The 26014-nt window shown below is 46.2% G+C and overlaps 1 protein-coding gene across 2 annotated transcripts; it reads right to left on the bottom strand.

Annotated features, from left to right (window-relative positions):
- On the bottom strand, positions 1-26014 carry MRPS23 (mitochondrial ribosomal protein S23). Of its 2 annotated transcripts, none has more exons than XM_063953640.1 (6): positions 25995-26014; positions 25554-25694; positions 13772-13948; positions 5534-5608; positions 3905-4028; positions 1-337 (listed from the first exon to the last, which is right to left on the bottom strand). In XM_063953640.1, the coding sequence occupies exons 2-6, from the start codon at positions 25595-25597 to the stop codon at positions 230-232; spliced, it is 528 nt and encodes a 175-aa protein (XP_063809710.1). In that variant the 5' UTR covers positions 25598-25694; positions 25995-26014; the 3' UTR covers positions 1-229. The 2 variants fall into 2 exon arrangements, with proteins under 2 accessions (XP_063809710.1, XP_063809709.1); XM_063953639.1 differs by lacking the exon at positions 25995-26014 and adding an exon at positions 25797-25933.

The raw sequence follows: 26014 nt of genomic DNA, 5'->3' as shown, positions 1-26014 counted from the left end.
TTTATGTAGACTTAAGTTTATTTAAAATAAAAAAAATAAAAATAAAAAAGTATACGTGGTTGTTCATGGCCAGGCGGATTCAGTTTGGTAATGATCCACTAAACAAACTGTAAAATGTTTTACAGTGAGGCTTTTTAATAGCCAATGTTTTTCAGCACAATAAAGGGAGCACAAAATGTCCTTAGGTACTGCAGCAATCATAACCAAAACATCTATGTTGTAACAAATACTATAAAGCACCAGGCTGTCCTTCAGTTTCATCAGATGGTTTAGCGTCTTCAGGTGTAGATTTCACATGTGACACGGACTGGTTTTCTGACATCTGCCAGTTTGGTACCTTGAATAGAAGAATAAAAGAAAAAAAAAAACTCAGCTTTATTACAATTCTGTTTACTGATCAGCAGAACACAACTAAAATAGATGATTCACCCAAAGCTTAAACTGATCCATGTAGTGTATGTAGGCAGTACTCAGTAGAATGCTCCAATTTCTCTCCTGCTGACATACCACATATACAGTATAAGCATAGCAAGATGCAGACTGGAAGAAAGTCATCCCAACCCTTGCTACATGGCTTGGTTGTGGCTTACAGTGGCTGATTCTGCGTCGGATGGAGTTTCCGCATACAGCACATGCACACTTACACATACTTGCATATTTCCATCCTATTCAGAGTCACACGGATCTAAGCCTGATTTGTCATTCTGTAAAATGGGCATTTCTCAACGCAAATGTGTTCTGTCTTGGGAGAGTGGTGTGCAGTGGCGTAAGTTTGTCCCAGTTGCCCGGAGGCAAGAAAAATATTGGTGCCCCCCCCCTCCATATATCATCCGTGAGCCAATAAGATGCCGTTTTGAGATCCGAGTAAAACCGAACCCGCTCATCTCTAATTCTAACTATATGAAGCTACTACAAAACCGTTACAACTAGGCAGATCTATGTAGGTGTCCAGCCACACACTACATAGATCTGCTCAGTCACTCACAATGCTGATTATTTCTCTGACAATTAATTTGCATGTGTCATATCCAGGATTAGAACCCACAACCTATTACACTGGAAGCAGGAACCTTACTGATGGAGATATCTGCTCCTGCATAGGAAGTATGAGAATTCTAACTATATGAAGTTACTTGTAATTGTCAGAGAAATAACTTCATATAGTTAGAATTCTCATGCTTCCTTTATAGGAGCAAATAGCTTCATCAGTAAGTTGTCTGCTTCCAGTATATCTATAATAAAGAGGGTGCGATTTGTAAGGTGCAGTGACTAGTGGGGAAGTCGGCTACGGAAGAGATACCAGCTGCTGTCAATTAACTTAATTGATTAATGTCGCTGAACACACGGAAGAGGAGGAGAGGTGCCCCCCTTCAAAGCAGGAGCCCGGCGGCAGCTGACTCCGTTGCCTCCCAGAGTTCTGCCTCTGGTGGTGTGGCTGTGTAAGCTAGAGGCCATGCTGTTCCGAGTTGTGCATACGTAGAAGGGAAAATTTCAGATGGCTCTCTCTACCACCTAGCATGGCGCTGGTGCATTTGCTGATACTAATGATGACTATGAAAACACGGAAAAACAGTGGGTGGAGCGGTTCCCACTTGAAGTCAGACGGATCCTTGCATTAGTCCTACAGAAACTCGCATTAACATAAGGGAACATATCAGGCTTTCACCGCATCTCGCAGATACAGACACCTGGTGCCCGATTCACCCCCACAATGTCCACTGCAGAAATTGGAAATAGTTTACACTGCATATGAATGCAGCCACAGATGTTCAATTGGAGACCTGGCCTTATACTGGGTCACTTCAGGACATTTGTCTTGTTGGTGTTAAGTCACTTCAGTCTAGTTTTTTCTGTATGTTTGGTGTCAATGTCATGTTCAAGACTGCAGCTGCTTTCCCTCCAGATATATAATTATGGCTCACGCCTATGTCAAACCTAATGTGTGCGTGCGTGTGTGTGTGCGCGTGTGTGTGTGTGTGTGTGTGAAGGTGTACACCCACACGGACACACATCCTCTTACTGCCATCTACAGTTACTTACAATACCAATGATCTATTGTCTCTCATATGGGTATAAAAAACGGAGGAATTGATGGATAAGTGCGCCCTGGATTCCACTTTTCCGACGGCGTAGAAATGGTTAAAAAACACGGGGGGAAATGCGTGGTGTCCCCCCTCCTAAGCATAACCAGCATCGGGCTCTTTGAGCCGGTCCTGGTTGCAAAAATACGGGGGGGGGGGGGGAATGACAGGGGATCCCCCGTATTTTTACAACCAGCACCGGGCTCTGCGCCTGGTCCTGGTGCAAAAAATACGGGGAACAAAAAGCGTAGGGGGTCCCCGTATTTTTTGTACCAGCACCGGGCTCCACTAGCTGAACAGATAATGCCACAGCCGGGGGACACTTTATACCGCTCTCTGCGGCCGTGGCATTAAATACCCAACTAGTCACCCCTGGCCGGGGTACCCTGGAGGAGTGGGGACCCCTTAAATCAAGGGGTCCCCCCCCCAGCCACCCAAGGGCCAGGGGTGAAGCCCGAGGCTGTCCCCCCCATCCAAGGGCTGCGGATGGGGGGCTGATAGCCTTGTTGAAAATTAAAGAATATTGTTTTTTGCAGAAGAACTACAAGTCCCAGCAAGCCTCGACATGTATGTAATAACATTGTACTTTCAAGGTGTGCGTGTCCTGTTTTTATTTGGGTATTTTTTTTGCAGTAGAACTGCAGGTACCAGCGGGTTCGTTTTCCCCCCGCATGCTGGTACTTGTTGTTCTCCAAGTACCAGCTTGCAGGGGAGGCTTGCTGGGACTTTTAGTTCTTCTGCAAAAAAACAATATTCTTTAATTTTCAACAAGGCTATCAGCCCCCCATCCGCAGCCCTTGGATGGGGGGGACAGCCTCGGGCTTCACCCCTGGCCCTTGGGTGGCTGGAGGGGGGGGGGGGGGGGACACCCCTTGATTTAAGGGGTCCCCACTCCTCCAGGGTACCCCGGCCAGGCGTGACTAGTTGGGGTTTTAATGCCACGGCCACAGGGACCGGTATGAAAGTGTCCCCCGGCTGTGGCATTATCTCCCCAGCTAGTAGAGCCCGGTGCTGGTACAAAAAATACGGGGGACCCCTGCGCTTTTTGTCCCCCGTATTTTTTGCACCAGGACCGGACGCAGAGCCCGGTGCTGGTTCTAAAATACGGGGGATCCCCTGTCCGTTTTTTCCCCGTATTTTTACAACCAGGACCGGCTCGAAGAGCCCGAGGCTGGTTATGCTTAGGAGGGGGGACCCCACGCATTTTTTTCCTTGATTTTAACCCATTCCCACTAAGAACAATGCTCTCTCTATTTTAGTCAGTTAAAAAAAAAAAATTATTTTTAAAAATATATAAATAATACTTGTGTCCCTCTAATAGACAAACCAAGTACATAATCCCTTCTAATATAAATAGATATGCTGTTAGCAATAAAAAAAAAACACAAAAAAAACATGTTTTAATTTTTTTTTATTAGATTCCGCCAGCAAAGTGAGGCGGAAGGAAATTGACGATATTACTGTCGAAAAGCACTAAAGTCGAATCGACATTCTTCAATTGAATATACTTTTGTCGAATTGCCGCATTTTTACCATTGCAGACATGTCGAATTTTCAAAATGTCGAATTGCAAAAAGTCGAATCTGAAAAGTAATTTTTTTTGTCGAAAAGTACCGTATTGCATTGTCGATTTTTTTTTTTTTTTGTGTCGAAAATGCACCGTTTTTCGACATTTTCAGGAATTCGACCGCAATTGCATATACCCCTTAATGTTCTAGTCTGGCACTGTGCAGATATGATGATAAGTAGATGTATTTTGCGGGGTCCTAAAAGCCTCAGAGGTCTAGTGCTCATCATAAAACAAAAGAGCAACATGTACTTACCCGCATGCCTGCTGACCTCCTCAAACTGATGCCTTTCGCAAGTAAAGCTTTTGATGCCTCCTCAAACAATTTATCGTTGCTTACTTCTCCTGCTTTCTGAAGTTCTATAAATGTATCCACAAAGCTGAAATGAATAAAGAGAAATGTTAAAATACAGTAAGAATAAATGATAGATCACCTTACTTAACATACTGTTGGTGCATATACGTTTTACAATTAAAGCTTGTGAAATAATAAAATCTATGCAAGAAGAGTCACAGTGCTATTATTTCTTGTGATGAAGCAATACTAATTACACTTTGTATGCAGCAGACCAAAGAACCCTGTCCATCAATCAGCAAAACTCTTAAAAGTTGGTAAAAGTCGATATTTGCTGGACCCTGATCTCCAGATCTATTTTTTCGCTAATTTTCCAAGGAGAGGGATCCGGCTAGGTCGGCCACATGCCAACAGCTGTCCATGTGCATTGGCTGCGTGGGACCTGATCCAAGAAGCAGTGTGACAAATCCGACACAGCCCCCATAGAAACCTAAAAAATGCAGTCAATTAATAAGCTTGCACTTCGCTATAACTAGACCTGAAGGTGAAGAACTAAACTTTTAACAAACTTTCTCAGCTCTTTACACATTGTAAACATAGGGGGAAATCCAATTCTTAATGATGAGCAGAGGCGATGTTCGACTGCGCACACCATCTATGGAATGCAAGAGAAAACGTGTGACGGCATTCTGGCCATTTCTCCAGCACGTCAAAATCATCACTTTGAATTGAATTACCCCATTAGATTGAATAGTACTGTGAACTTGACGACCATCATTTTTTGACAATAAACATTATTTTCCTGTTCATTTTTAAGCGACAATGTAGTGCGAGTATAAGCCTTGCATGGTGTGTGTATAACTTCTTCTCTAATAACTTAGTATAATAACCGTATTATTTTGAATATGCCCCGATGCCAAGCCTTCTTGTGTACATGAAGATTTCCCCATTCTTACTATCATCAGTCCCAGAAAGATTACAACATTTTAACAAACACTTAGGCCCTCATTCCGAGTTGTTCGCTCGCTAGCTGCTTTTAGCAGCATTGCACACGCTAAGTCGCCGCCCTCTGGGAGTGTATCTTAGCTTAGCAGAATTGCGAACGAAAGATTAGCAGAATTGCGAATAGAAAATTCTTAGCAGTTTCTGAGTAGCTCCAGACTTACTCAGCCATTGTGATCAGTTCAGTCAGTTTCGTTCCTGGTTTGACGTCACAAACACACCCAGCGTTCGCCCAGACACTCCCCCGTTTCTTCAGACACTCCCGCGTTTTTCCCAGAAACGCCAGCGTTTTTTCGCACACGCCCAGAAAACGGCCAGTTTCCGCCCAGAAACACCCACTTCCTGTCAATCACACTCTGATCACCAGAACGATGAAAAATCCTCGTTATGCCGTGAGTAAAATACCTAACTTTTGAGTAAAATAACTAAGCGCATGCGCTCTGCGAACCTTGCGCATGCGCAGTAAGCGACTAATCGCAATATAGCGAAACTCGGCAACGAGCGAACAACTCGGAATGAGGGCCTTAGTTTTTTATTTTTATTTCCAGCTGCTCATATATTTCCAGTATTGAAAAATGGTTATCTTACCTTTGGCAAACAGATCTGTAATCTTTCCGATACAGATGGAATATTCCGGCACTACCATACGTTTCATAAAATTTGCTGTGGAGAGAAAAAAGATAAAACAGCCATTTCCAAATAACAAACACAAATGTAATGCCATGTCAGTTTACATAACGTACATAAAAATATTTCAATCCATGCTGCTATTTAGGTTTCATTTGGATAAAGCAAACAACAAATACTTTTTAAATAACATATTACGTAAAGATTTTATACAGTTTATTAGATCAGATGTTTTATGTTGAGAATAAAGCTTTAAAATAGGATTTTAATACCTACCGGTAAATCCTTTTCTCTTAGTCCGTAGAGGATGCTGGGGACACTTCAAGAACCATGGGGTATAGACGGGATCCGCAGGAGACATGGGCACTTTAAGACTTTAAAAGGGGTGTGAACTGGCTCCTCCCTCTATGCCCCTCCTCCAGACTCCAGTGATAGGAACTGTGCCCAGGGAGACGGACATTTCGAGGAAAAAGGATTTATTTTGATTTAAACTAAGGTGAGATACATACCAGCTCACACCTCAAGCATGCCGTACAACATGGCATTTAACCCAACGCATGCAACGGCATGAATAATGACAGCAACAGGCTGCCTATAAACGCAACACAACACGTGTATAACCATAACCAATAACTGCAGATACAGTACGCACCGGGACGGGCGCCCAGCATCCTCTACGGACTAAGAGAAAAGGATTTACCGGTAGGTATTAAAATCCTATTTTCTCCTACGTCCTAGAGGATGCTGCGGACACTTCAAGAACCATGGGGTTTATACCAAAGCTTAAGAACGGGCGGGAGAGTGCGGATGACTCTGCAGCACCGATTGACCAAACAAGAGGTCTTCCTTAGCCAGGGTATCAAACTTGTAAAACTTTGCAAAAGTGTTTGAACCCGACCAAGTAGCTGCTCGGCAAAGCTGTAATGCCGATACCCCCCGGGCAGCCGCCCAGGATGAGCCCACCTTTCTGGTAGAATGGGCCTTCACCGATTTCGGTAACGGCAATCCAGCCGTAGAATGAGCCTGCCGAATCGTATTACAGATCCAACGTGCAATAGTCTGCTTGGAAGCAGGAGCCCCAATCTTGTTGGGATCATATAGGACAAACGGAGCCTCCGTTTTCCTAATCTGAGCCGTTCTGGCTACATAAATTTTCAAAGCTCTGACCACGTCTAGAGACTTTGATTCTTCTAAGGCGTCAGTAGCCACTGGCTGATTCATGTGAAACGATGACACCACTTTTGGCAGAAATTGCTGACGAGTTCTCAACTCCGCTCTATCTTCATGGAAGATCAAATAGGGGCTCTTGTGAGACAAAGCCGCCAATTCAGACACCCGCCTTGCAGAGGCCAAGGCCAACAGCATGATCACTTTCCAAGTGACGAATTTCAACTCTACCTTACGTAAAGGTTCAAACCAATGAGATTGCAGGAACTGCAACACCACGTTCACAAAGCGAGGTTGGATGTGCAGCACGCCTTTCACGAAAGTCTGAACTTCCGGAAGGGAAGCCAATTCTTTTTGAAAGAAAAATTGACAAGGCCGAAATTTGTACTTTAATTGAGCCTAATTTTAGGCCCGCATCCACCCCTGCTTGCAGAAAATGGAGAAAACGGCCCAGCTGAAATTCTTCCGTAGGAGCCTCCTTGGATTCACACCAAGACACATATTTTCTCCAAATACGGTGATAATGTTTCGCCGTTACCTCTTTTCTAGCCTGAAGCAGTGTGGGAATTACTTCACCCGGAATACCCTTTGGGGTAGGATCTTGCGTTCAACCTCCAAGCCGTCAAACAAAGCCGCGGTAAGTCCTGGTACACGCACGGCCCCTGCTGTAACAGATCCTCTCGTAGAGGAAGAGGCCAGGGATCTCCTATGAGCAATTCCTGAAGATCTGGATTCCAGGCCCTCCTTGGCCAGTCTGGAACAATGAGGATTGCATGAACCCTTGTTCTTCTTATGATCTTTATCACTTTTGGAATGAGTGGAATCGAAGGGAACACATATACCTACTGAAACACCCACGGTGTCACTAGGGCGTCCACCGCTATTGCTTGAGGGTCTCTCGACCTGGAACAATATCTCGGAAGTTTCTTGTTGAGGCGAGACGCCATCATGTCTATTTGAGGAATTCCCCAACGACTTGTCACTTCTGCAAAGACCTCTTGATGAAGACCCCACTCTCCCGGATGGAGATTGTGTATGCTGAGGAAGTCTGCTTCCCAGTTGTCCACACCTGGAATGAAGACCGCTGACAGAGCGCTTACATGCCTTTCCGCCCAGCGGAGAACTTTTGTGGCTTCTGCCATTGCCGCTCCGCTCTTCGTTCCGCCCTCGCGGTTTACGTACGCCACTGCTGTTATGTTGTCCGACTGAATCAAGAAGGGCAGATCGCGAAGAAGATGTTCCGCTTGTAGAAGGCCATTGTAAAAGGCCCTTAATTCCAGAATGTTTATGTGTAGACAAGCTTCCTGGCTTAATACAGACAGAAACCAAGTTGCGCTCAACAATCAGAATAGAAACATTTATTATAAAATAACAGCAATTCTCCCGGGAGTGCAATTTATATAGATGAATTATCATAAAATATATACGGTACAGAATCACTGTGTCCTAATGAATTATAATAATACAAGTATTATTTAATAATTGGGACAATTTGGCCACAAACGATATGATGTATTGAGCAATAGTGATAATAAATACACTCTTTTAAACACCATATAGGTCTGTGTGCCAGTAACAACTCACTTGCTATGTAGAAGTCCTCAAACAGTCCTTATTCTGTGCAGACATGTATTGGTTTCCAAATTTCTATAAATAGAAGTTGTCCTTGTGGAAGGTAATGTGCACTCAAATAAATGCAAGGATGGACAGGTGAATTATGTCCACCAAAACCAAACCGCTGTAGTGTTGTTTAGCAGGGAGAGCCCGGAGTGATGTTTATACAGCCAGCCGTTTACCCCCGCACGGGGGAGGGGAGAGCAGTGTCTGAGATAGCCGTCGGGTTAGAATGGAATATAGCCGTGCACAGGCTGTAAGACCCGGATCGCTAGATGTTGTCTCTGTGACACGATGTGCATGCGCTCTCACCCAAAAACGGCTATGCTTACCTCCCACGGGCAGCTCCGACTGAGCCTCCCTGCAGTTCACCTGCTGTAGACAAGGGACTGTTGGAGCCACAAATGTGTTACGCTGGCTATATGTGAAAGGCAGCCACACTCTGAGTTGTAATATCGGAGTTGCGTCTCCTTGCCCGGCTCCAATACGGACTCACTTAGACGGACCACCGACTGGGTCAGAGAGGCACCGGAGCCCCGGCACCTAAGCGTCAGTGGGATGGTATAAAGCTGTGCAGTGCAGCAGCCGTCAGGAACTGATCTCCTGTGTGGGCTCAGGATGAGCTTGACTTCAATAAGTGAAAGGGTACACCTGTATCCTTAACGCGTTTCAACGCCAGCAGGGCGTCTTCTTTCAAAAAGGCAGGTACCTGCGTTAAGGATACAGGTGTACCCTTTCACTTATTGAAGTCAAACTCATCCTGAACCCACACAGGAGATCAGTTCCTGACGGCTGCTGCACTGCACAGCTTTATACCATCCCACTGACGCTTAGGTGCCGGGGCTCCGGTGCCTCTCTGACCCAGTCGGTGGTCCGTCTAAGTGAGTCCGTATTGGAGCCGGGCAAGGAGACGCAACTCCGATATTACAACTCAGAGTGTGGCTGCCTTTCACATATAGCCAGCGTAACACATTTGTGGCTCCAACAGTCCCTTGTCTACAGCAGGTGAACTGCAGGGAGGCTCAGTCGGAGCTGCCCGTGGGAGGTAAGCATAGCCGTTTTTGGGTGAGAGCGCATGCACATCGTGTCACAGAGACAACATCTAGCGATCCGGGTCTTACAGCCTGTGCACGGCTATATTCCATTCTAACCCGACGGCTATCTCAGACACTGCTCTCCCCTCCCCCGTGCGGGGGTAAACGGCTGGCTGTATAAACATCACTCCGGGCTCTCCCTGCTAAACAACACTACAGCGGTTTGGTTTTGGTGGACATAATTCATCTGTCCATCCTTGCATTTATTTGAGTGCACATTACCTTCCACAAGGACTACTTCTATTTATAGAAATTTGGAAACCAATACATGTCTGCACAGAATAAGGACTGTTTGAGGACTTCTACATAGCAAGTGAGTTGTTACTGGCACACAGACCTATATGGTGTTTAAAAGAGTGTATTTATTATCACTATTGCTCAATACATCATATCGTTTGTGGCCAAATTGTCACAATTATTAAATAATACTTGTATTATTATAATTCATTAGGACACAGTGATTCTGTACCGTATATATTTTATGATAATTCATCTATATAAATTGCACTCCTGGGAGAATTGCTGTTATTTTATAATTTTTATAATAAATGTTTCTATTCTGATTGTTGAGCGCAACTTGGTTTCTGTCTGTATTAAGTGTTTCTCGGAGGGATTGGCATTCCCTCTCCAAGTCGCTGCTGACAATCATATACACCACTACTCACCGAGCGCACAGCTTCGTCTCCTTTGAAGCTTCCTGGCTTGACCATTTTCCCTGGAAATTTTCCCCCTGTGTGACTGCACCCCAGCCTCGGAGACTCGCATCCGTGGTCACCAGGATCCAGTCCTGGATCCCGAATCTGCGTCCCTCTAGGAGGTGAGAGCTGTGCAGCCACCACAGGAGTGAGATTCTGGTCTTGGAAGACAGGATTATCTGTCGGTGCATGTGCAGATGGGATCCGGACCATTTGTCCAACAGGTCCCACTGAAACACTCTGGCATGGAATCTGCCAAACTGAATGGCCTCGTAGGCCGCCACCATCTTCCCTAGCAACTGAGTGCATTGATGAATCAACACTCTTGCTGGCTTCAGAATCTGTTTGACCAGGTTCTGAATTTCCAGAGCCTTTTCCACTGGAAGAAAAACTCTCTGTAATTCAGTGTCCAGAATCATACCCAAGAACGACAGCCTTGTCGTCGGAACCAACTGTGATTTTGGCAAGTTTAGGAGCCAAACATGTTGTTGCAGAATTGTCAGGGAGAGCGTCATGCTCTGCAGTAATTGTTCCTTGGACCTCGCTTTTATCAGGAGATCGTCCAAGTACGGGATAATTGTGACTCCTTGCTTGCGCATGAGAACCATCATTTCCGCCATAACTTTGGTGAAAACCCTCGGAGCCTTGGACAGACCAAATGGCAACGTCTGAAATTGGAAATGACAATCCTGAACGGCAAACCTCAGGTAAGCCTGATGTGGAGGATATATGGGGACGTGCAAGTAGGCATCCTTTATGTCGACCGACACCATAATATCCCCTTCCTCCAGACTGGAGATCACTGCTCGGAGAGACTCCATCTTGAATTTGAATTTTCTTAGATAGAAATTGAGGGATTTTAAGTTCAGAATTGGTCTGACCGAGCCGTCCGGCTTCGGGACCACGAACAGGCTCTAGTAAAAGCCTTCTCCCTGTTGTGACGGGGGTACTGTGACAATGACTTGATTTTGACACAGCTTTTGTATATCACCGAATACCACCTCCCTGTCCTGAAGAGAAACTGGTAAGGCTGATTTGAAAAATCGTCGAGGGGGTACGTCTTGAAATTCCAGCTTGTACACTTGGGACACTATTTCTAACACCCATGGGTCTAGAGCCGAACGAACCCAGAAATGACTGAAGAGTCGGAGACGTGCCCCCACTGGTACGGACTCCCGCAGAGGAGTCCCATCGTCATGCGGTGGATTTGGTAGATGCCGGAGAGGACTTCTGCTCTTGGGAACCTTCCACAGCCGGTGACCTTTTTCCCTTTCCTCTTCCTCTAGAAGCAAGGAAGGAAGACCCTCGTCCTCTTTTGTATTTATTGGGCCGAAAGGACTGCATCCGATAGTGGTGTGTTTTCTTTTGTTGGTCAGGAACATAAGGTAAAAAGGATGACTTACCCGCGGTAGCCGTAGATACCAGGTCAGCGAGACCGTCACCAAACAAGACACCACCTTTATAAGGCAGAGACTCCATAGACTTCTTAGAGTCAGCATCAGCATTCCATTGATGAATCCACAATGCTCTCATAGCTGAGACTGACATAGCATTGGCCCTTGAACCCAAAAGGCCAATGTCCCTAGCAGCTTCCTTAAGGTAGGCTGCAGCATCCCTGATATGACCCAGTGTCAAAAGAATGCTATTCCTATCCAGGGTATCTAACTCAGATGACAAGTTATCTGCCCACTTTTCAATAGCGCTACTCACCCACGCCGAAGCAACTGCAGATCTGAGTAGTGTACCCGTAGTGACATAAATGGATTTCAATGTATTTTCCTGCTTATGATCCACAGGCTCCTTTAGGGCTGCCGTGTCAGGAGACGGAAGCGCCACCTTTTTTGACAGTCGTGATAGAGCTTTGTCCACAGTGGGGGTTGACTCCCACTTTTCCCTATCCCCAGTGGGGAACGGATATGCCACCGGAATTCTCTTGGGAATCTGAAACTTCTTGTCAGGATTTTCCCAAACCTTTTTTAAAAGAGCGTTCAGTTCATGAGAGGGAAGGAACGTTACCTCAGGTTACTTTCCTTTAAACATACAGACCCGTGTATCAGGAACAGCAGGGTCCTCCGTGATATGTAACACGTCTTTTATCGCCACAATCATGTACTGAATGTTTTTAGCCAGTTTTGGATTTAATCTGGCATCACTATAGTCGACACTGGAGTCAGAGTCCGTATCGGTATCTGTATCTGCTATCTGGGTAAAAGAACGCTTTTGTGACCCCGAGGGGGTCTGAACTTGTGACAACACATCCTCCACGGATTTCTTCCATGCCTGGGTCTGAGACTCAGACTTATCCAATCTCTTATTTAATAGAGCCACATTCGCATTCAAAGCACTCAAAACATTTACCCAATCAGGCGTCGGCGGTGCCGACAGGGTCACTCCCACAGTCGTTTCTTTCCCTAATCCAGTCTCCTCCTGGGAAGAGCACTCAGCCTCAGACATGCCGACACACGTGTACCGACACCACAAACACACTGGGCATATAGGGGACAGACCCACAGTAAAGCCTGTCAGAGAAACACAGAGGGAGTGTGCCAGCTCACTACCCAGCACCTATCCCGGTTCTGAAACTTTTTATATATTGCCTCAGACCTGTTAGTGCTTTTATATCATCAATCCAGCACCAAATTAACTGTGCCCCCCCCCCCCCCCCCCTGTTTTGCACCCTGTTACTTGATACAGTAGTGTTGAGGAAGGACCAGCGTCTCTGCAGCTCTGTAAAGAGAAAATGGCGCTGATGAGAGTTGTGAGGGCTAAGCCACGCCCCCTTAATGGCACGCTTCAGCCCGCTATTTTTTTAAATTATTTATACTGGCGGGGGTCCGGATTTAGCCAGTCTCAAAATGAGGATTTTATGCTGCCCAGTCCCCCCCCCCCCCCAACCCCGGAGCCCTGCACCCTGTAGTGCCGCTGTGTATGTGTGTGTGTGGGAGCATGGCGCACAGCGCGGCCGCTGTGGGTTACCTCAAAGCCGTCACTGAAGTCTTCTGATCTTCTTCTACTAACCCTTCTTCTGAATTCTGGCTCTGTAAGGGGGGTGACGGTGGGCTCCGGGAAAGAGCATCTAGGCGTACCTAGCGTTCAGACCCTCAGGAGCTAATGGTGTCCTGTAGCCTAAGAAGCAGAGCCCTGAAACTCACAGAAGTAGGTCTGCTTCTCTCCCCTCAGTCCCACGCTGCAGGGAGCCTATTGCCAGCAGGTCTCTCTGAAAATAATGAACCTAACAAAGGTCTTTTTTCAGAGAAACTCAGGAGAGCTCCTCAGTGTGCATCCAGTCTCACTGGGCACAGATTCTAAACTGGAGTCTGGAGGAGGGGCATAGAGGGAGGAGCCAGTTCACACCCCTTTTAAAGTCTTAAAGTGCCCATGTCTCCTGTGGATCCCGTCTATACCCCATGGTTCTTGAAGTGTCCCCAGCATCCTCTAGAACGTAGGAGAAAACAACATTATAATATTAAATTTTTCCTAATTTCATAGCTAAGACATTAGCAGGTTTGGCATGTGTTACTAAGTAACTTGATTTTTTTTTGATTTTTTTTTTAAACAACAATATTTGACAAACATCGAAACTGAATGGCACCGACCTATGTAGGAATCAACAGCTAATAAAAACTCACGCTCGTATAAAATCCTCACTGTACAGAATTGCGGGCACGTTGTCAGGAAGATTGCGCTGGCGTCTTAAAGGTTTTTCAGCAATAGGCTCTCTTTTCGGTGGAAAGGCAGCATATACATCGTACCAAATAGGTTTTGCTTTTTCGTTTATCACCCGTGCACGCATCAGATCTCGTGTTCTAGAAGGAAAACATAACTTAATAGAATGGCATTCTCAGTTACAAATATTACATTCATAAGTGATCCCAGAAATGAAAACAGATGCATTTGAGCACAAATAAGCACAATAGACATTGTTCCAAATTAATCAGGTCATCAAAAGGTTAAACTAACTACCAAATCCATGTAAGGCATAAATACAGTACATAATACACTATTCTATTACATTCCAAGGGCCAGATTCAATAAGCAGTGGTAATTTACTGCGCCGAGAAAAGGGTGGTAGCACGGGCCTTAACGCCTGGAGCTATTCATTTACATCCCTTTTACCCATCATAGTATATTACCTGCTAACGCGCATTAACACATTGAATCCAGGATAAATTCCCAGAGCTATGGGTTATCAGCATTGTGGCACCCACGATCAGGGCATTTAATGTGGATTTCAGTTCAAGCCTCCTCAGGCTCCAATAGAAATCCATGTTAACTGCAGCCTATAATTGAACCCCCCCCAACAGATCAATTAGGCAGCGGCAAATATCCATTGAATCCGACCTAAGACATGGAATACCATACACTGAGATGACCACTAGACATAATCATGATGCAGTTGTTCATTTTTATTACAGTCCCTAACACGGTTCTTAAAACTTTTTCCTTTGACACAAGTTATGAAAATGTGACCCATGATTCAGATTTAAAAATTTGAATTTACGTCCTCTTAATTACAGATGTGATATACACTCTTGCCACAGTCGTGCCAAATGACCCTTCTTGACACGCCAGGTCCTGTGCGACTCGGCTTGCACCAGGGGCGTAAGTTCATTTTAGTCGCCCAGAGGCATGTTGGAGTTTGGTGTCGTCCCCCCCTTAAAGAAGGGAAAACAAATACAGGTTGAGTATCCCATATCCAAATATCCGAAATACGGAATATTCCGAAATACTGACTTTTTTGAGTGAGATAGTGAAACTTTTGTTTTTTGATGGCTCAGTGTACACAAACCTTGTTTAATACACAAAGTTATTAAAAATATTGTATTAAATGACCTTCAGGCTGTGTGTATAAGGTGTATAAGAAACATAAATGAATTGTGTGAATGTACACACACTTTGTTTAATGCACAAAGTTATAAAAAATATTGGCTAAAATGACCCTTCAGGCTGTGTGTATAAGGTGTATATGAAACAAATACATTCTGTGCTTAGACTTGGGTCCCATCACCATGATATCTCATTATGGTATGCAATTATTCCAAAATCCGGAAAAATCCCATATCCAAAATACCTCTGGTCCCAAGCATTTTGGATAAGGGACACTCAACCTGTATGGAGTGTTTTCAGAATTATATACAGTAGATAGCGATCTCAGCTGGTTTACAGGGAATGGAGCCAGCAGTGAATTGCAGTGTAAAAATAAAGCAGCCAGTATTTACCCTGCACAGAAAACATATAAGCAACCCAAATCTAACTCTCGCTGCACGTTACATCACCCCCACCTGCAGTGCGACATAATTTGCCTTGCTTATCTCCCTTTATCCCTGACTTTGGGGGAAATATCCAGTGCCCTGGTCTTTGGTCAGAGTGCCTTAATTCAACACAAATTCACTACTTGCACTGCCACCACCTGTGATAACCTTAAAAAAATAAAGAACCGGGAAATCACAGGTCTCCCAACACACCTTTATATAATTACTGCACATAGCCCCGGCACTCCCAAGTATCCATGCAGCATACTGGCAAGCCCCCTATTTCAGCAATTAATAACTGTGCACTATTAATATTTCAATTGCACCTAAGCTCTGTGAATAGACACCCACGCATTTCGTCAACGCAGCCTATATGGCACTTAATAACCATTTACATAAAGCCTAGTTTAGCAATCTAACAGTCTCTTCATAGAATTTGTATTCTGGAGGCATACAGTATATTTAAATAAACAAGGTTTATTTACCGAAAAGGGTACAATGCTTATTTTAGAAATAATGTTACAAAAGGTGATTACAAATAATAAGATTTTACTCACCGGTAAATCTATTTCTCGTAGTCCGTAGTGGATGCTGGGTACTCCCGTAAGGACCATGGGAATAGACGGGCTCCGCAGGAGACTGGGCACTCTTTAAAGAAAGATTAGGTACTACATCTGGTGTGCACTGGCTCCTCCCTCTATGCCCCTCCTCCAGACCTCAGTTAGGGAAACTGTGCCCGGAAGAGCTGACATTACTAGGAAGGATTTGGATTCCAGGGTAAGACTCATACTAGCCACACCAATCACACCGTACAACTTGTGATAAGTATACCCAGTTAACAGTATGAACAACAGCTGAGCCTCATTAAACAGATGGCTCAGAACAATAACCCTATAGTTAAGCAATAACTATATACAAGTATTGCAGAAGAAGTCCGCACTTGGGACGGGCTCCCAGCATCCACTACGGACTACGAGAAATAGATTTACCGGTGAGTAAAATCTTATTTTCTCTGACGTCCTAGTTGATGCTGGGTACTCCGTAAGGACCATGGGGATTATACCAAAGCTCCCAAACGGGCGGGAGAGTGCGGATGACTCTGCAGCACCGAATGAGCAAACTCAAGGTCCTCCTCAGCCAGGGTATCAAACTTGTAGAATTTTGCAAACGTGTTTGATCCCGACCAGGTAGCAGCTCGGCAAAGTTGTAAAGCCGAGACCCCTCGGGCAGCCACCCAAGAAGAGCCCACCTTCCTCGTGGAATGGGCTTTGACTGATTTAGGATGCGGCAGTCCAGCCGCAGAATGTGCAAGTTGAATCGTGTTACAGATCCAGCGAGCAATAGTCTGCTTTGAAGCAGGAGCACCCAACTTGTTGGATGCATGCAGGATAAACAGCGAGTCAGTTTTTCTGACTCTAGCAGTCCTGGAAACATAGATTTTCAGGGCCCGGACTACATCCAGCAACTTGTAAGCCTCCAAGTCCCGAGTAGCCGCAGGCACCACAATAGGTTGGTTCAAATGAAACGCTGATACCACCTTAGGGAGAAATTGGGGACGAGTCCTCAATTCTGCCCTGTCCATATGGAAGATCAGATAGGGGCTTTTACAGGACAAAGCCGCCAATTCTGACACACGCCTAGCCGAAGCCAAGGCCAAAAGCATGACCACTTTCCACGTGAGATATTTTAACTCCACGGTCTGAAGTGGCTCAAACCAATGTGATTTTAGGAAATCCAACACAACGTTGAGATCCCAAGGTGCCACTGGAGGCACAAAAGGGGGCTGAATATGCAGCACTCCCTTAACAAACGTCTGAACTTCAGGCAGTGAAGCCAGTTCTTTTTGAAAGAAAATAGACAGGGCCGAAATCTGGACTTTAATGGATCCCAATTTTAGGCCCATAGTCACTCCTGACTGTAGGAAGTGCAGAAATCGACCCAGCTGAAATTCTTCTGTTGGGGCCTTCATAGCCTCACATCAAGCAACATATTTTCGCCATATGCAGTGATAATGTTTTGCTGTCACATCTTTCCTAGCTTTTATCAGCGTAGGAATGACTTCAACCGGAATGCCCTTTTCCATCAGGATCCGGCGTTCAACCGCCATGCCGTCAAACGCAGCCGCGGTAAGTCTTGGAACAGACAGGGCCCCTGCTGTAGCAGGTCCTGTCTGAGAGGCAGAGGCCAAGGGTCCTCTGAGATCATTTCTTGTAGTTCCGGGTACCAAGTCCTTCTTGGCCAATCCGGAACGATGAGTATAGTTCTTACTCCTCTCTTTCTTATTATCCTCAGTACCTTTGGTATGAGAGGAAGAGGAGGGAACACATAAACCGACTGGTACACCCACGGTGTCACTAGAGCGTCCACAGCTATCGCCTGAGGGTCCCTTGACCTGGCGCAATATCTTTTTAGCTTTTTGTTGAGGCGGGACGCCATCATGTCCACCTGTGGCCTTTCCCAACGATTTACAATCAGCCGGAAGACTTCTGGATGAAGTCCCCACTCTCCCGGGTGGAGGTCGTGCCTGCTGAGGAAGTCTGCTTCCCAGTTGTCCACTCCCGGAATGAACACTGCTGACAGTCCTATCACGTGATGTTCCGCCCATCGGAGAATCCTTGTGGCTTCTGCCATCGCCATCCTGCTTCTTGTGCCGCCCTGTCGGTTTACATGGGCGACCGCCGTGATGTTGTCTGACTGAATCAGCACCGGCTGGTTTTGAAGCAGGGGTTTTGCCTGACTTAGGGCATTGTAAATGGCCCTTAGTTCCAGAATATTTATGTGTAGGGAAGCCTCCTGACTCGACCATTGTCCCTGGAAGTTTCTTCCCTGAGTGACTGCCCCCCAACCTCGGAGGCTTGCATCCGTGGTCACCAGGACCCAGTCCTGTATGCCGAATCTGCGGCCCTCGAGAAGATGAGCACTCTGCAGCCACCACAGCAGAGACACCCTGGCCCTCGGGGACAGGGCGATCAGCCGATGCATCTGAAGATGCGATCCGGACCACTTGTCTAACAGATCCCACTGAAAGATCCTTGCATGGAACCTGCCGAATGGAATTGCCTCGTAAGAAGCTACCATCTTTCCCAGGACTCGCGTGCAGTGATGCACCGACACCTGTTTTGGTTTCAGGAGGTCTCTGACCAGAGATGACAACTCCTTGGCCTTCTCCTCCGGGAGAAACACCTTCTTCTGTTCTGTGTCCAGAATCATACCCAGGAACAGCAGACGCGTCGTAGGAACCAGCTGCGACTTTGGGATATTCAGAATCCAGCCGTGCTGTTGTAGCACTTCCTGAGATAGTGCTACTCCGACCAACAACTGCTCCCTGGACCTCGCCTTTATAAGGAGATCGTCCAAGTACGGGATAATTATAACTCCCTTCTTTCGAAGGAGTATCATCATTTCGGCCATTACTTTGGTAAATACCCTCGGTGCCGTGGACAGACCAAACGGCAACGTCTGGAATTGGTAATGGCAGTCCTGTACCACAAAACGGAGGTACACCTGGTGAGGTGGGTAAATGGGGACATGTAGGTAAGCATCCTTGATGTCCAGTGATACCATGTAATCCCCCTCTTCCAGGCTTGCAATAACCGCCCTGAGCGATTCCATTTTGAACATGAACTTCCTTATATAAGTGTTCAAGGATTTTAAATTTAGAATGGGTCTCACCGAACCGTCTGGTTTCGGTACCACAAACATTGTGGAATAGTAACCCCGTCCCTGTTGAAGGAGGGGAACTTTGATTATCACCTGCTGGAAGTACAGCTTGTGAATTGCCGCCAGTACTACCACCCTGTCCTGGGGAGTAGCTGGCAAGGCTGATTTGAGGTAACGGCGAGGGGGAGACGTCTCGAACTCCAGCTTGTATCCCTGAGATACCACTTGTAGAACCCAGAGATCCACCTGTGAGCGAACCCACTGGTCGCTGAAGTTCCGGAGACGGGCCCCCACCGTACCTGGCTCCACATGTGGAGCCCCAGCGTCATGCGGTGGACTTAGTTGAAGCAGGGGAGGATTTTTGTTCTTGGGAACTGGCTGTATGGTGCAGCTTTTTCCCTCTACCCCTGCCTCTGGGCAGAAAGGACGCGCCTCTAACCCGCTTGCCTTTCTGAGGCCGAAAGGACTGTACTTGATAATACGGTGCTTTCTTAGGTTGTGAGGGAACCGGAGGTAAAAAAGTCGACTACCCAGCTGTTGCTGTGGATACGAGGTCCGAAAGACCGTCCCCAAACAATTCCTCACCCTTATAAGGCAAAATTTCCATGTGCCTTTTAGAATCAGCATCACCTGTCCACTGCCGAGTCCATAATACTCTCCGGGCAGAAATGGACATTGCATTAATTCTAGATGCCAGCCGGCAAATGTCCCTCTGTGCATCTCTCATATATAAGACTACGTCTTTAATATGCTCTATGGTTAGCAATATAGTGTCCCTGTCCAGGGAATCAATGTTATCAGTCAGGGAATCAGACCACGCTGCTGCAGCACTACACATCCATGTTGAAGCAATAGCAGGGCTCAGTATAGTACCTGAGTGTGTATACACAGACTTCAGGATAGCCTCCTGCTTTCTATCTGCAGTCTCCTTTAAGGCGGCCGTATCCTGAGAAGGCAGTGCCACCTTTTTTGATAAGCGTGTGAGCGCCTTGTCCACCTTAGGGGATGTCTCCCAGCGTAACCTATCTGTTGGCGAGAAAGGGTACGCCATTAGTAACCGTTTAGAAATTACTAGTTTCTTATCTGGGGAACCCCACGCTTCTTCACACAATTCATTTAACTCATCAGATGGGGGAAAAGTCACTGGCTGCTTTTTCTCCCCAAACATAATACCCTTTTTTGTGGTAACCGGGGTAATGTCAGAAATGTGCAACACATTTTTCATTGCCGTAATCATGCATCGGATGACCCTAGTGGATTGTACATTTGTCTCATCCTCGTCGACACTGGAGTCAGACTCCGTGTCGACATCTGTGTCTGCCATCTGAGGTAGCGGGCGTTTTTGAGCCCCTGATGGCCTCTGAGATGCCTGGGCAGGCGCGGGCTGAGATGCCGGCTGTCCCAAAGCTGCGTCATCGAACCTTTTATGCAAGGAGTTGAGACTGTCGGTTAATACCTTCCACATATCCATCCACTCAGGTGTCGGCCCCACAGGGGGCGACATCACACTTATCGGCACCTGCTCCGCCTCCACGTAAGCGTCCTCATCAAACATGTCGACACAGCCGTACCGACACACCACACACACACACACACACACAGGGAATGCTCTGACTGAGGACAGGACCCCACAAAGTCCTTTGGGGAGACAGAGAGAGAGTATGCCAGCACACACCGGAGCGCTATATAACAGAGGGATATACACTATATACAAAGTGAATTTTCCCCCTATAGCTGCCTATATCACAATTTTGCGCCTAAATTTATGTGTGTCCCCCCCCCCCTCTCTTTTTTACCCTTTCTGTAGTTGTATACTGCAGGGGAGAGCCTGGGGAGCGTCCTTCCAGCGGAGCTGTGAAGAGAAAATGGCGCTGGCTGTGCTGAGGAAGATAGCCCCTTCAGCGGTGGGCTTCTCCCGCTTTTTATAATATTAATGGCGGGGTTTTTTGCACATATACAGTGTTATACACTGTATTATGTGCAGTTTTTTGTCTGGAGTTTCCCAAGCTTTTTCAAATAATTTGCTCAGTTCATGAGATGGGGGAAAGGTTACCTCAGGTTTCTTTCCCTTAAACATGTGTACCCTCTTGTCAGGGACAGAGGGGTCATCTGTGATATGCAAAACATCTTTTATTGCCATAATCATATATTGAATACTTTTGGCCACCTTAGGGTGTAACCTTGCCTCATCATAGTCGACACTGGAGTCAGAATCCGTGTTGGTATCAGTGTCTGCTATTTGTGATAGGGGACGCTTTTGAGACCCTGACGGGCCCTGTGACCCAGTCAAATCCGCGGATTGACTCCCTGCTGTTTCCCTGGACTCAGCTTTGTCCATTCTCTTATGTAATAAGGTCACATTAGCATTTAAAATATTCCACATATCATACCAATCATGAGTCGGCGTTGCCGACGGAGACACCACAATCATCTGCTCCACCTCCTCCTTGGATGAGCCTTCCGCTTCAGACATGCCGACACACGCGTACCGACACACGCACACACACACAGGGATATATCTATAAGGGGACAGTTCCTCAACAAGGCCCTTTGGAGAGACAGAGGGGGAGATGTACTAAGCCTGAAAAGTGATAAATATCACTGTGATAAAGCACCAGCCAATCGGCTCCTAACTGCCATGTCACAGGCTGTGTTTGAAAAATGACAGTTAGCAGCCGATTGGCTGGTGCTTTATCACAGTGATATTTATCACTTTTCAAGCTTAGTACATCTGGCCCAGAGAGAGAGTATGCCAGCACACACCCAGCGCCAACTGACACTGGAAACAATTCCCAGATATAGCACTTTTATATATATATATTAACAGTGTAATACACTCACTGCGCCTAAATGTGCCCCCCCCCCCCCCCTCCCCCCTCCCCCCTCCCTCTCTCTTTCAGCCCTGTATCACCGTTCAGCAGGGGAGAGTCTGGGGAGCCAGCTTCTCTTCAGATCACTGTGGAGAAAATGGTGCTGGTTAGTGCTGTGAGACCAAGCTCCGCCCCCTCTAGTGGTGGGCTTCGTTCCCGCTCAAAATTACAATTAATGGCGGGGGATATACATATCTACTGACTCCGCAGCCCATATGTGAAAAACATGCCAATACAGAAGTTTATATTGCTGCCCAGGGCGCCCCCCCTGCGCCCTGCACCCATCAGTGCCTGTCAGTGTGTGTAATGTGTGGGAGCAATGGCGCGCAGCTTACCTCAGTGAAGATCTGAAGTCTTCTGCCGCCTTAGAAGTCTTCTTTCTTCTTATACTCACCCGGCTTCTATCTTCCGGCTCTGCGAGGAGGACGGCGGCGCGGCTCTGAGACAAACGGCAGGGGGAGACCTGCGTTCCAATCCCTCTAGAGCTAATGGTGTCCAGTAGCCTAAAAAGCAGAGCCTATCATTCAAGTAGGTCTGCTTCTCTCTCCTCAGTCCCACGATGCAGGGAGCCTGTTGCCAGCAGTGCTCCCTGAAAATAAAAAACCTAACAAAATTCTTTTATCAAAGAAACTCAGTAGAGCTCCCATCTAGTGCACCCATTCTCCTCTGGGCACAGAATCTAGCTGAGGTCTGGAGGAGGGGCATAGAGGGAGGAGCCAGTGCACACCCATACTAAAAGTTCTTTATAGTGCCCATGTCTCCTGCGGAGCCCGTCTATACCCCATGGTCCTTACGGAGTCCCCAGCATCCTCTAGGACGTAAGAGAAATTAAGTTTACTCCATATACCACATCAAAGCTGGGACGGTTTTCATCTGTCCTGTGTATTGGCTGGACACAACTCTGAATACATACTGTATGTGGTCTTATTACACCCCATGGGGCGCTTCCCTTGAGATGTCAAAATAGACAAAAGACTGTCCTGTCAGGTAATTAGCCAGTTCCCTTGAATCCCATTAACTTTGATGTACAGACATGACAGTCAACAAAAGGCCTTCCTTGGCCTGAAAGGACAGTAACATGCTAATAATACCTTTTGTGTATGTGCCTGGGATCAAAGTAACCCTTACTGAATAAACATTTATGGGCTCATTTATCAATAAGTGATACATTTCACTGTGAGTGATACATTGCACCAAACAATCAGTTCCTAACTTCCATGTCACAGGCTGTGTTTGAAAGGTGATTGGCTGGTGCAATTTATCACTCACAGTGAAATTTATCACTCATTGATAAATGAGCCTATTAAACTGAACATCTTTTAATACGCATCCTAGTATCACAGGCAAACTATAATAGGCAATATCGTAATCAATATTGCCTACCTAATATCCCTGATTCTTCACACTTATACATGAATCAGGCCCAGTATCCGTGTCTCTCCTACCCACTCATTGGGGGTAATTCCAAATTGATCGCAGCAGGATTTTTGTTAGCAATTGGGCAAAACCATGGGGGTAATTCCAAGTTGATCGCAGCAGGAAATTTTTTAGCAGTTGGGCAAAACCATGTGCACTGCAGGGGAGGCAGATATAACATGTGCAGAGAGAGTTAGATTTGGGTGGGTTATTTTGTTTCTGTGCAGGGTAAATACTGGCTGCTTTATTTTTACACTGCAATTTAGATTGCAGATTGAACACACCCCACCCAAATCTAACTCTCTCTGCACATGTTATATCTGCCTCCCCTGCAGTGCAAATGGTTTTGCCCATTTGCTAACATATTTTCTGCTGCGATCAACTCAGAATTACCCCCCTTACCTGCTCCAATGCACGGCTAAAATACTTCTTTTAGGCTCCACTCTGTGGAATGTATTCTGCGTTCATTGAAAATTCACCTCTTCAGGCATCAAATTCCTGAAACCCACATAACCTCCATAAGCTATTCTACCCAAATACCTTCACTCTACACAGCTCACACAAGACTAAAGGGACCTACACACTACCCGATCCCCGCCAGCACAGATATTGGCAGCAGCGGGAACCCGGCTGGGGGGGGCGGCATCGGCAAGTGCATACACACTTGTCAATGCGGCCGGGACAGGCAGCGACGGCGCGGAAGGGTGAACGACAGCCACGCTGCATCTGCAGCATGGCTGTCATTAACGAGGACCTCACTCGTCTGTACATGTTCGGACGAGGGAGGGGGTCGTTAATGATGCGCAGGAGCGTGCATCGTTAACGACATTTAGTGTACACACTGGACGAGATTGTGAAAGATCTCGCTCAGATTGCCCATTCTGAGCAAGATCTTTCAAAATCTCATCTAGTGTGTACGTGGCTTTACGGGGTTCTACTCACACAACCCTCTGACCCCAGACCAGCATTGCTGGGGTCAGTGGATCATATATCCCACCATGAACATTTTACACTTGAAACCTGGCGAGATCAATATACAATTTATTGCCCTTATTCACATTTTAAACTATTATCCTGTAGAATGTAGCTTGCAAATAGTGCCATCTTATCACTTTGTCTGCTAATATTATTTTATTACTGCTTGTTGTTTTTTTGTCTGCTAATATTATTTTATTACTGCTTGTTGTTTACCCTGGGGCAGAACCAGCTGCCCCTGTGTTTTCTATTTGCCAGGCACCTGAAGCAATAAATGTTGCTTGCAGTGCACCTGGATACAGGAGGCGAGGCAGTGCAGGAGGAGGAGCAGGAGGCAGTGGGAGCGGGGAGAGTGGCCACAGTGCCTGCATCACCTTATGACAAGCACCTGCTACAGCTAGGTCGAGTATACCAGGAGGAGTGCCCCCTAGTCCTCCTATACTTGACCCAGCTGTAGCAGCTGCCTGTCAGTCCAGAAAATGTGGCAGGCACAGCCACCACTCTCCCCTCACTACCACTGGATGGTATAATGTGTTATAAGGGGCAATACTACTGTGTGGCATACTGTGCTATAAGATGCACTACTATTGTGTAGCCCACAGGTTCTCAAACTCGGTCCTCAGGACCCCACACAGTGCATGTTTTGCAGGTCTCCTCACAGAATCCCAAGTGAAATAATTAGCTTCACCTGTGGACCTTTTAAAATGTGCCAGTGAGTAATTAATACACCTGTGCACTTGCTGGGTTACCTGCAAAATATGCACTGTGTGGGGTCCTGAGGACCAAGTTTGAGAACCTCTGGTGTAGCCTATTGTGCTGTAAAAGGGGTTATATTACTATGTGGCATAATGTGAATAAGACGCTAACTATACGGCGTAATGGGGCACTACTGTGTGATATAATGTGAAGAAGAGGCACTACTGTGTGGCATATATATATATATATATATATATATAACATACAACATACATATATTGTATGTCCTTTACCTTCCCCACGAGACCAAGACCCTTTTTATAGGTGCATATGCTGTCCCTTTATAACACTGGGGGAAGGGGACCCAAAATGTCTAGTTGTGGCTCTGACCACTGCACTTCCCTATAGTATACAGACACTATAGATTACGCTGCGTAACACCTAGAGACCTGCCTAGGGCATTTACTAAAAGGCAGTTATTTGTTAAGTACTGAAGCCCAAAGGGTGACAGGACCCTGTGACATGGGATTACGTGAACGTACCTGGTGAACACAGTGCCTAGCTTCTCTAGCCTGCTGCCAGCCATGCTGCTACTATGGATTTCTCTGGTCTGTCACATTTATAAATCGGTGATCGAGGATGAAGTCCTAGAGCTGTGTTACTGTCCGCGGCCATCTTTGATCCTGTAAAGAACAGTAAAACCACAATCAACTTATACCCAGCGTGTGGAGTAATGAGAATAATAATAATAATGATGTATTAACAAACATTCACGCCGTACGTGCCATTATTTTACTTCTAGGATAAAAAAACATCGGTATTGCATTGTGCAATAACCCTGATGTTGAACAGCTGCCAAAAACCAAGATGGAGGAAGTGTACTGTCCTCTGTCAGTGTAAGGCCAGACAGAGTATACAATCACCGAGTGACTGGGATAGGAGTAGTGAGGGGACTGTGCAATGCCCTTCAGAAACAAACGTGCCATCATCTCTTATTACTCTC

The sequence above is a fragment of the Pseudophryne corroboree genome, chromosome 2, assembly GCF_028390025.1.
Source record: "Pseudophryne corroboree isolate aPseCor3 chromosome 2, aPseCor3.hap2, whole genome shotgun sequence".
Lineage (NCBI taxonomy): Eukaryota > Metazoa > Chordata > Amphibia > Anura > Myobatrachidae > Pseudophryne > Pseudophryne corroboree.
The sequence above is the reverse complement of the archived record's forward strand: the minus strand, read 5'-3'. Positions and strand labels throughout refer to the sequence as shown.